Consider the following 12202-nt stretch of genomic DNA (forward strand, 5'->3'; position numbering starts at 1 on the left):
TGCCGCTAGAGGGCCTCCAGTTAACTCACTTATTCGGGCTGGGAATGCTAGAAATTTCACGTACATCGTTGAGAGTTCGTCAAAAGAGTAGGTAAAGTAAAGGCTATAATTTGTTTACTATGTTATATGTTAATAATAGTGAAATTTTGTGTTTGTATGTACCATACTTTTCACCTTAGTAAACAAATTTTAATGATTGTTTGCTCACAAACAAAAATCTAATCGCAGTCAAGTTACATTTTTTCACATTCTATTTGTTGTTGGCATGTTTCCTTCTCCATGATGATCATCATGGGTTGTGTGGCGAGGGTCAAATCGCCTGAAATTACGAAGACAAAAACACAAAAAGAGCAAGTCACAACAAAATTATGCTTACCAAAATAAAGTTAACAGCCAAAATGTTATCACAATATGTACACTCTTTTCTTAAATTGGTTTCCTGCCAATGTTTTTGCTAAGCATAAATAAAACACATTTCCACCAAACTGCCAATATAAAGTAAAATAGAGGCTGTAATCTGTAATACTATAGTACCTTGCATTAATGATGTCACTTTTGTTAAATTATCCGACTGTCAGACAAATATGCCACACCACATACGCAATCACTGTATCATTAATTTGCCAAACTGCATCTAGTTAGTGCAAGTAAACATATAACAATTTGGGCATAGGCCCTCTGCGCGCTAGTGAAATTTGACATGGGAAGTCTGAGATATGTGTACTTGGCTTCTATTTTGAGCAAATAGTGCGAGATGCTATTCTGAAAGGGTATAGTCCAGGTTGGAGATTGAAAGTCCAAAAGGTAAACAAAACATTTGGTCAGATTCTCAGTTATAATATTTTTTATTTTTTTTTGTAATAGATAAATCTGTGCAACTCCTCCTACCTAGAACTATCAAGTTCGTTCCGCTATCATTCAATTGCATAATAATCCTCATAGTTGTAGTATTAGGAGTCTAGGCTGTATCTGACTGTCACATAATGCTGAAACAATGGCATTGCACAGATTTGTGGGCACAGAATTTGCTACTGAACAACCTCTATATGACCTCTCAGCGAGGGCACCCAACTTAAATGACGTCGTGTAAGGTCTACTTCATGAGTTTATGATTTCCTGTCCAGGGATGATCACCTTATCCAAGAAGAGGAAGGAGAATGCAGCTCGGCAAGCAAATCACTCACACTCCTCCCCAAAGGCTGGCGATAACTCCAAGAGAGTTTCAGTCCGAGATATGCTGCTGAGGAAAGAGGTGCCAGAGATGGATGCAAATCTACCCGGTAAAACAATCTCCTAAACTCACCGTAGTCAAGTGGTTTAAACTGCAGGGGGCAATTTTACAAAGAACTTATGACTATCCCTAAGAGATAAGGCTAGTCCTTAATTAAGATCAGTTACTCTTGTCCTAACTCACCCACCTCAGGACTTGCAACATTTTTTACAAGGTTATGGGTTCGAATACCCCAAGCTAAAGGGTGTAACTTTTGTAGGACAAAAAAACACAATGTCCACAGATTTACACTAAACTTACACAGTTTGAAGATAATGATAGTAGAAAGCTTCTCTGAAAATATTACGTGCTGAGGTGCTGTAGTTTTTGGGAAATGAGTAAAACAATGTCATGAAAACATTTTTCGTCTCATGAGACGAAAATTATTTTAAGCATTTACAAACGTTTTTTCATGACATTGTTTTACTCATTTCTCAAAAACTACAGCACCTCATTAAGTAATATTTGAAGGGAAGCTTTCCACTATCATTATCTTCAAACCCTGTAAGTTTAATGTAAATCTATGGACATTTTGAAAAGATACCGAAATCCTTTAACCGCTTATTTCACAACGTTAATTTGTATTGGAACCTTGCACAGGGTACACAGCAACAGCACAGGGCACCACAGCAATTGCTGTGGGTGCTGTTATTATTTCGAGGCCTGGGTTCTTACAATAATATCTTCTTAAACTTTCTTAGACTTTATAAACATCAACGAACATCAAAGAACGTTTTATAAGTTTAAGAAACACATTGTAGTTAATGGCCTGATGTTTTGACCCTAGCAGAGTCTTTTTGAAGGCTAAATGGCAACAAAACAAACATGAACAGATGTAACAGGAGCAGTTTAGTGGAATTACAAGAATAGCGAGAGAGAGAGGGGCAGAAAGTGTACTTAAAAGCAAGGGGTAAACAATGAATAAGGAGACAAAGGTATTGGGGGAAAGGGGCTGGTTTGATCACAAGAAGATGGAAATAAAAAGGAGAAAATGTGATTAATCAGTGAGTGGGGGACACTTAAAAAAAGGATGTCTATGGGAAAAGGAGAGGGCATAGACAAAAGGTTTATATAGTAAATTCCTTCTTGGAAAAATTTCTCTTTGTTGTTGTCATTAAGCCTCTGAGAAAGACTCTGCTAGGGTAAAAATATCAGGCCATTATTATGTTGTGCATTTATACCATAGTTCCTTTTGTTTGGAGTTTGTAACAGCTAATTCTATTCAAAGTTGTTAATTTATCTTCTTATGAATCTTAACAGCGTGCTGTACAGTGCAATATGAAGATGTTGACAAGCTGCATTCTTTACAACTCACAGTGGAGCCAGAAGAAGGTTACTGGCGAGGCGGTAGATTCATCTTTAGTATCTACGTCCCAGAGGAGTATAATATTGTGGTTAGTGTCTTTCGTCACTCTCACAAAAAAAGCCATCCTTGTTTCCAAAAGGAGACAGATAATTGGACAAAAGCTGTGTAAAAACACATGTGAGACCTCAGCGTACCTCTAGTGTTTCACATTATGCAAAGGGTTCTATTGATTTATATAGTCCCTTTGCACAACACGAAACGCACCTCCAAAAAGTGCCATTCCTGTTGCCAAAAGGAGGCAGATGTGCGTATGACCTCTGCATATCTGGCAGCGTGTGAGTATAGATACTAGTGGTCTATTGATTTCTAACGAGGAAAGCATCTCCAAACAATACGCATCTACCATTTCCGCCTTTTGGGAGTCAATTCCTCGTGCCCATTTAGACTCAGAAATCAGGTGCGTTGTACAAGGGGTCCTTACTGAGTGAAGGTTTAGGGACTAAGAGAGAGTAAAGCAAAGCAATGTTGTTTGAACCCTCCTGGGCCATGAGTGTGGTGGTTATGAGAGAAGTAAAGGTGGGAAGAAAGAACTTCAAAGTGCCTAGAGCTCGATTTCACAAAGCACTAAGATTTATCTATAGGGAAGGTTTAAGTTTGGTAATCACTTTTAAAAGTCATGGCAATAAAAGCTTACTTGGTTAGAAGAACAGCAGCTTTTGATAAAACAAAGCCTTTGAGAGACACTTTACTTTGGAATAATGTGTTTTGTTGTTCCTTTCTCCTCTTCAGCCACCAACAGTCAAATGTCACACAAGAATATGGCATCCAAACATATCAGAAGATGGTAAAATATGTCTAAGGTAAGTCTTTTAATGTTCATACCTAGAAAGAGAGAGAGAGAGGGGATGCTGATCTACTTATTGAATGTAACACACAGCTTGGTTTAAAGGCACAATACGTTATTGTTTTTATATATTGTCTTAGTTTTTGGTTTGAACAAAGAAAAAAAGGGTCGGAGCCGGACTTGAACCAATTACCGATTAACCCGGATTGACAAACCGTCACCCTACCAACCCTAGGTTGGCAGTCTCCCGATTATATCCTTTCTTGTAATGAAATCAAGGAGTCCTTTCAAAGCAACTTGCAGTCTAACCTCCAACTCTGAAGACCCTTTGATTTTGAAGAGATGTTGAAGAAATGTCAGTTGTAGTTGTGGGAGGAAAACCCAACATAGGGAACACTTCGCACACAAGGAAGGACTGAAAACCAAAAACAGGATTGAAACCTGGTTCACCTGAGCTGAGGTGAATGGCATGGAGTAAACAACTATACAGCTGACTCATAATTCTGTATACTTTGTTGTTGATGTTGGGTAGTATACTCGGAGAACATTCAGTGGATTATACAGGTCAGGCTCCTATTAGGAGAATGAATGGATCAAGGAGGGACTGAAAACCCAAAGCGGGATTCAAACCAGGGTCCACTGAGGTGAAAGGCAAGGACGTAACCTCTGTAAAGTGTAGCGATATTCTGTATAACTTGTTTTGTAGTTTACTAAGTGAACATTCAGTGGATGGTACAGGCTGGGCTCCTACAAGGAGGGTAGGGACTGAAAACCCAAAGTGGGATTCGAACCAGGGTCCACTGAGGTGAAAGGCAGGAAATAAACCTATATATAAAGCTTATCTGTTTACCTTGTTGTTACTGTTGTGTAGTATACTCCGGGAACATTCAGTGGATGGAACAGGCTGGGCACCTACCAGGAGAATGAAGGACGTTATATGGGGCCTTAGTTTCCTCTTCACAGTAAGTTAATAATATCATCATCATCATTCATTTACATCTCATCAACATATTTCATAATTTTAACAATAAAGACGAATTTTGAGAAATAGACAACTAGGATACTAACTGGTGTAGTTGTGGCTGAGTGGTCTAGTTCACGGGACCCAAGCTCTGGTGTTGTCAGCAGCAGAGTGTGGGTTAGATCCCAGTTTTTGACACTTGTGCTCTTGAGAAGGGCCATAATTGCTTTGTAAAAAAGTTGGGAAGATAGTGCTTTCTGCTCTACGAGCCAGGCTCCTTGTGAATAATACCCTTGCCTACATCCTTATGGAATGTGAAGGCTGTAACCCTGTTTCAGCCCCAGAAGTAGGTGGCAAAGTGCCCCCCGGTGACAGTTGATTTGGGTTGATAGTCCAAATCAGTTAAGTGTAGCCCTCACCTTAAAGTGGCCATCTGGCCTTGTGGTGTTAGGCGATCTCTCATTCAAAAAGAAAAAAAGACTTAGAGTACCACATGATAATAACTTGGTTTTATATAGCGCAGAATAAACCTGGAAGAAATCTCAAATTCTCAATCAACTTTACAGAAACAGAAAAAATTACAATGAACAAAGAAGGCACTTTGGACAAATTGAGATGAACAGATTAATTTTGGTTTTACCCATGCATTTTGACCACCGATGTGAGTAAGCACTGTATACTCGGGACTTTCCCATGCTCTGTGAAAAAAAAATCACAGGCATATTATTCGGTTGCGATTTGAACCAACGACCATTGCAATTCTAGAGCAGTGACATACCAATTAGACCAACTGAGATAGACAAACTTTGAAACCTTGTCCAAAATGAGTAGCAAGCATTAATCCATCAATTAGTTGCTAAATGTGAAATGTTCAGTTCGCAGAGAGAAAAAAGTAGAAGTTTAACGCGTTTTTGAATTTTAAAATTGGTAACCAAGTCTTCTTTTCGTTACAGGATTTACTCAACTTTGACGACCCACTAAACATAGAAGCGTCCGAGCATCATCAACGTAGTAAAAGTGACTTTGAAGCAAAGGTGCATCATTACGTAGAACGCTACGCCAAAAGATGATATCGGTAGGGGGGGGGGGGCAGGGCACAGGAACAAAGTGGCTTGTGTGTTAAGCATAGCTGTTGAACTAACTACATAAGAAATCTTCAAAGGAGATGTTACCAGAGCTTCAGATCTCAGATATTGTTTTTTTTTTTTTTTCCATTTATCTCAAATCCTCCAAAATGCATCCCCGGGTGTTGCTTGATTTTTATGGATTCTGAATGCAATAACCCAACTTATGTATAGCACTGGGGTTTATACATAAGTGAATTGGCTGGACAATACTCAAGGAGCGGGACATGAATGTGGTGTTCATGTTTACAAGAGTTGACTGTCTTGATCAAAACGTGGAACCGATCTTGAACAGTAGACATCACATAAATGATATCATCAAAGCATCATTGGCTGTGTGTCCGACAGCATTGACAGCAACCGAGCAACAAAATGGAGGTGTTCATTCCACATAAAAAAGTCAAATGTAAGATGATAAAGTATCGTTTTGGAATAATCTTATTTTGCTTGTTTGGATTTGAGGCAAGTTGTGACATACATTGTACAGTGTCGGTGTTGAACATTGTATCCAGGCTGTCTGCAAGCCTACTGCATGTCTTTCCAACTGCGTGTTTTCCCAGAATTTATGAAAAATGTACCCAACTGAAACAAGGTCATCTAATTTTAATTTCCCCCTCGGTAATTTATGCATTAATGAGTAAAAACATTGAGAAAATGGTTTAATTTCAATGATGGTACATGTAGCTGTGTGATCGCCTAAAATGTTTGCTGCTGATGCGAGTGCTCAAGTTTCTCTTTTTAATCAGAATATATCTTTATAAAAATGCTTTAGTCTCAGGACTAACTTCTGTATGACAATCACAAGATATCATTGGTTTGATTCGTACCAAGCTGACCGCTGATTTTACCTGACTAGAATATAAGTATTGTTGTCTAGTTACTAAATCACAATTTGTTGATTTGTGCAACTCATAATCATAGACGATAAACCGATGTTATTGCCAGCTTGGTGTTTATATCCCCTTGTGGGAGTTTGCAGAGTTCCCTTGGTGGGAAGATCATCCAAATAAACAAGCAAACAAGTTTTATTTCTAAAAAGCAGGGCCCAATTTCATGGCTCTGCTTCCGCCGAAGTCTGCGCTTACGATTACGATTCTCAACTTGACATGCTAGTGCCAAATTTCTGCGCTAGCCTTGTAAGCACAGAATGCCTAGTAACATGGAGTACGCACGGGCACAAGCCAAAATTCGTCGCTAATCTGTGAAATATGTTTGCCAAAAGCACAGAACTCACTGCTTCTGTAAGCGCCGATTCTGTGCTTACAGTAAGCAGAGCCATGAAACTGGGCCCAGGTCACATTAAGGCTTGTTGTGTGATGTTTTTTTATGATTTTTTGTGTGATGTTTAAAAGAAACATTTTCACAACCTGATTGGTGATTGCACTGTAGCACACAAATTTGTTAAACTACAGTAGGTTAGTTTTTTTCAATGAGAGAAAACAACAAAGTGCACAAGCATTGGTTATTTGAAGAAGAAAAAAATGAGATCTGTTTCTATCTGATAGTGATTATTAATGACATTAGTACCAGTTCGAATCATGCAGAGAAATATTTAAACTTTTATTTCACTCCGAAAACACAAACTGTTTTTCAGTATTTTCACTGAAAGGCGACCACTGCAATGAATGAAGTTTTCACAGGATGGTTGGTTGAATGTTGTGTTTATTGAGAACTAGAAGTCAAGAAATTAATCTACTCTTCCAAATACCCAAACAATCATGTAGTTTCCCTTGAGCAAAACTACCTTGCGTAGGAAAGAGACGGCTAAATGTAGAGCAAGCCTCCAAAGATTGTATGGGCATGTTAAATTGTTATTGCCTTGTCTCCCTAATGATTTGTCACAACCACACAAACATGACAAAAATAGGTTGATCAGACATAACAATTATAATTGTGGCTTCTTATATAGCGCACATGTCCGTCACTCAGTGACGCTCCTAGCACTGTAACAACGGCTTTACGTCCCATCCGAAGGACGAAGCAATGGTTATGTGTCTTGCTTAAGGACACGTAAGTGTCACGGTTTGGGAATCTGAACCCACACTCCGCTGATCAGAAGCACCAGAGTTTGAATTCAGGGTTCTTCACCGCTCAGCCACGACACTTCCACATGATGTGTTATTACACATGATGTACAATGTACATGTACTTGATCTTGAATCAGAGAGAGTCCTTCTATTACACGCTATGGCATCATCATTGTAATGTGAATGGAGGATACCAGCCTAGTGCCATTATCACACCGATCCAGTAAGCCCTGCTTCATTTCCATTGACTAGAAATCTGTGATCAACATTTGGTGCTGCACCTGTAGCCTCACTATGGATTCAAACATCATGCATAAATATTAGAAGAAATGCTTATAAAATAATAACAGTAGTTTGGGCAAATTTACCAATGATGTGGGTTTTTGCCAAAGATATTTTAGTTTACAGGTAGCAATCTTACAAAAATATCTCATGCTGTACCTGACCCTAAGAAACATGGAACAAAAATGTTTGCTCTTCTTCTTTGTTTTTAAGGGGGGGGGATTAGAAGATTTGGGGATCATACCATAACATTATTATAAGCCTAACTGATTTAAAAAAAGCTTGCTTTTTGTAAATATTGTTTTTACATACCTTTGGTGCAAAGTGTTGGAGAGGTATTGAAATATTTTAACATTTATGTACTAAGCAGAATCGTGATGTATGTATTTATAAGTCACTTCGGGCGTGGTGGTGATGAGAGGGGGGGCGGGGGCGGGGGGGAGGGCATTTGCTTTGACGTCATGTCATGACTGGATGAAGCTATTTACAGTTAGTCACAAACTTAATGCATAATTTACAATGTATGTTCTGGAAACAAATACAAGTTGACGTAAGTCATTATAAGAATGCAATCAGGGAAGATGTTTGACCTTTAAAAAAAGAAATTGCTAATGTTATTGGGTACAAATGTGTATTATCAAGGCTTTCCTGCATATGGTATAGGCTTGGAGAGTATATTGCATGGGCTGATTAACCCTGTGGAGACCACAAGAGCGTTGCTCTGAGGGTATTCAAACAAAAGTAGGAAGAATATTATTGGCATGGATGACATCATCCATGATGAATTACAGTTAAACAATATGACCTATACATGTACGTTAACTTAATTAAAAGTAAAACAAAAAACAGGACAATGTACAGAGATTTAACAACTGTACCAATATCTCATATTGAAACATTACCCCCTTCTCCCTCCCTTCCTCCCTCCCTTCCTCCCTCCATATATTTTGTATGTTTGTTGTTTTCGTTGAACTTTAAAGCTATTTAATGTGGATCAATTTGATTTCAGTTTTGACATGACCTGCTGATTACAGAAATAAAGAGCCTATTATTTCTACATATCTTGATTTAGGCCAAAAAAATAATAAAAAATACCAGTTGATCATCCCCTCCCGCTTCCTTTTTTTGAGGCTGCATCTTTCTTTTTACTATTTTTTATTTTAGTTTGTTTCTTCGAAAGGACAAGCAAATTCTATGTAATTCTTATTCAACTTCCTAATCTTTTAAGAATTTGTAAGGTTACATAAAGTAAGTGGTGACTTTAAACTGAAGTATTGGTGGCCAGTTTGAATTAAAATGCTTGGCAGCCACCTTTAAATCAAATAAAAAATGGGCCCTCATCCTCCTTTTCTGGAAACGGCCGGTCTGGTATTTTTTATAACTTGGCCTAACATTACTTCGCAGGAATCGCAGAACAGCGTTTCAGTACGGAATTTGCGGATTGTTTGTGAAAAAGGTTACGTTAGCCCCGTAACTACAGAGATCATTACAAATATAAGAATTGTTTTTGCAGTTGACAGTGAAACAAAATCCCTTATAATCATGATTGTGTCGTAAACGTTGAATGTATATGTCATATTTGTTGAATTAAACTAATTCTGATAACAAAAACTTCTCTTGTTTCATTTCAATCATTGTTTATCACATTGACTACTGCAGCTTAGATTTGGTCACAGCGAGACTGATTGAAACAAGTACAGGTCAAGAGATGGAGTTAGAAAACTCTTTCTTCTACTTAATATATTTGGCACTGCTGAGTGTCAGGTACTTAACGTGACTACAAATTAGTTGTTTAGATCAATCCCCAATGTTACTCTACAGTTTGAAAACCACGTTAGGGCTGCATTTAAAAGGCAGTGGACACTATTGGTAATTACTCCAAATAATTATTGGCATAAAACCTTACTTGGTAATGAGTAATTAGGAGAGGTTGATAGTATAAAAAGTGTGAGGAACGGCTCCCTCTGAAGTAATGTAGTTTTCCAGAAAGAAGTAATTTTCATCGAATTTGAATTCGAGACCTCAGATTTAGAATTTGAGGTCTCGAAATCAAGCATCTGAAAGCGCATAACTCCATGTCTCCATGTGACAAGGGTGTTTTTTTCTTTAATTATTATCTCCCAACTCCGAAGACCAATTGAGCTCAAATTTACAAGTTTGTTATTTTATGCATATGTTGAGTTACACAAAGTGAGAAGACTGGTCTTTGACAATATTACCAATAGTGTCCAGTGTCTTAAAATGCTTTACAGAATTTGGCTAAAAATAACAACTATAAATAAGCCATGTTAGCATTTATGGCGTGTTGTGGCCGAGCTGATAAGAATACCAAACTCAAGAATGTGGGTTCGAGTCCCAGTCGTGACTCTGTGTCCTTAAGCAAGACATTTATTGCTGCGTCGTTTGGATTGGATGAAAGCATGGGTCCCGTTTGTTGTGTAATGCTAGAACCCAGTGCACTATAGTAAAGAGAAGGGGTTCACCCCGATGGTCCTTGTCTGATCGGCAGCATACTGCACAAAAAAAAAAACCCAGCACCTTGTAAACCATTATCTGCTGCTAGAAAGGAATAGGAGGTCTAAAAGGTAAATTAAAGGAACACGTTGCCTTGGATCGGACGAGTTGGTCAAAACAAAAGCGTTTGTAACCGTTTTTTTATAAAATGCATATGGTTGGAAAGATGTTTTAAAAGTAGAATACAATGATCCACACAAGTTTGTCTCGAAATTGCGTGGTTTTCCTTCTACTGTGCGAACTAACATGGTCGGCCATTTATGGGAGTCAAAATTTTGACCCCCATAAATGGCCGACGTGTTAGTCGACGAGGTAAAAGGAAAACCACGCAATTTCGAGTCATGTTTGTGTGGATCATTGTATTCTACTTTTACAACATCTTTCTACCCATATGCATTTTATAAAAAACGGTTACAAACGCTTTTCAAAGACCAACTCGACCGATCCAAGGCAACGTGTTCCTTTAAGGTATAAACTTAGCTCCACATACCTTGATACGACCCCTAAGGGTGTGATATTAAGCACAATATAAGAACATAGTTAGGTAATAATGGGGGCTCGGTGATGGTCAAAAGGTATGAAACAGATTATGGTAGAACTCCATAAGTCTGTTTTACACCCATTGGGTTTTCAGAAATTAAAGTTTATAACTTACCAGTACTTGGCAATAGCAATGGGGCTCTCTCTGACTGCAACCTGGCAAAACCTAGACCCCTCCACCCTATACCAGTACCTCACTCAAGCACACAGCTCCCAGCCGACTGACTGCACATTTTTTTCTTTACATTCTTTGTCTCCACTTCTGGGCTCCCTGAATATCCTCAATGTAATATTGCCTAAAATTAAACATTTTATCTCAATAGGAAATTTTGGAATGCTTGGTGGCAGTACACTTAAAGCAACCATGGTTGCACATAATAGGTACACAAAAGCTACCTGCCGTCTGCTGCCACCTAGGGGTTGGGGTTGAGTAAAAAGCTTGGAATACAATGTCCCCTCTAGTACACAATATTCTTTGATCAGGAGAATCTAGATATGTTGGATTGAAAAGCGTACTTGGAGAATTTGGGTAATCAATTTTGGATGATAGGTGTTAGAAAATGGAATTGGAGGAGTATGAATAACCTGTGATAGATTTAGATTCAAAGTCCAATTTCTGGTTAAAAGTCTTTTTTTTTCTTTTCTTTTTTTCTTGTCATGCTGGTACTGCAGGTCAAATCTGCAATCAACTACCAAACGAAACAGATTTACACTGTACATAAAATTTCTCATGCTGCCACAATCTTGTCTATAATTTCCCCCCCCCCCCTTCTATGCAGCCAAACTGGGGCGTAACAGCTCGATGATATTACACACTGCTTTAATGTTCATTTTTGCCAAGAGGGAACATGACTATCGATCGATAAGCACCGAGTATACACTGCTCACACACACACCGATGAAACCAAAATAGTTTGGCAGATGGTTACCGGTTATTGATAGTGTAACCAACTATGTGCACCGTGAGAGGACATAGAATAATGAGCTATCATAGTTCTTAGCTCTCACCTGAGATTATTGCCATGGTAAGTCAGCCCTTCAGGGCACGGGGAACAGGTGAGAGTAAAGCAATATTATCCAAAATGGCCCAGTGACCAGGGGCATTAATGTTGGAAGCGCTTCGAGATGCCCTTGGGTGTGTATAGCCTGTGTGTTCAACCAATCAATGACCAGGATCTTCAATAGTAGTTTAGTAGTATTATTTAAAACAAATATTTGTTATGATATGTATTATTCTGTTCATGAAAACATGAAAACACCTCTTCTATAGTCATTGTGAAATCAACGGTTAGACTGGGGGAATCGAACCAACAACCTTGTGATTGTAAGTCCTG

The 12202-nt window shown here is 38.5% G+C and overlaps 1 protein-coding gene across 2 annotated transcripts; it reads left to right on the forward strand.

The window, feature by feature from the left end:
- The first annotated feature begins 4 nt into the window (after positions 1-4).
- On the forward strand, positions 5-8225 carry LOC139939663 (NEDD8-conjugating enzyme UBE2F-like). 2 transcript variants are annotated; one of them, XM_071935718.1, is made up of 6 exons: positions 5-91; positions 1125-1280; positions 2531-2664; positions 3366-3436; positions 4292-4382; positions 5335-8225. In XM_071935718.1, exons 2-6 carry the CDS (start codon positions 1127-1129, stop codon positions 5449-5451), a joined length of 567 nt encoding a protein of 188 aa, XP_071791819.1. In that variant the 5' UTR covers positions 5-91; positions 1125-1126; the 3' UTR covers positions 5452-8225. The 2 variants fall into 2 exon arrangements, with proteins under 2 accessions (XP_071791819.1, XP_071791818.1); XM_071935717.1 differs by having other exon boundaries at positions 25-87.
- Positions 8226-12202: the final 3977 nt, after the last annotated feature.

The sequence above is a fragment of the Asterias amurensis genome, chromosome 7 (assembly GCF_032118995.1).
Source record: "Asterias amurensis chromosome 7, ASM3211899v1".
NCBI classification, from domain to species: domain Eukaryota; kingdom Metazoa; phylum Echinodermata; class Asteroidea; order Forcipulatida; family Asteriidae; genus Asterias; species Asterias amurensis.

Excerpts from the sequence above, each read along its gene's own strand:
- LOC139939663 (XM_071935717.1), top strand. The coding sequence starts at position 45 with ATGCTAGAAATTTCACGTACATCGTTGAGAGTTCGTCAAAAGA. Across the intron at positions 88-1,124 it reads GTTGAGAGTTCGTCAAAAGA|GGATGATCACCTTATCCAAG; the intron begins GTAGGTAAAGTA and ends TTTCCTGTCCAG. Across the intron at positions 4,383-5,334 it reads GCCTTAGTTTCCTCTTCACA|GATTTACTCAACTTTGACGA; the intron begins GTAAGTTAATAA and ends TTTTCGTTACAG.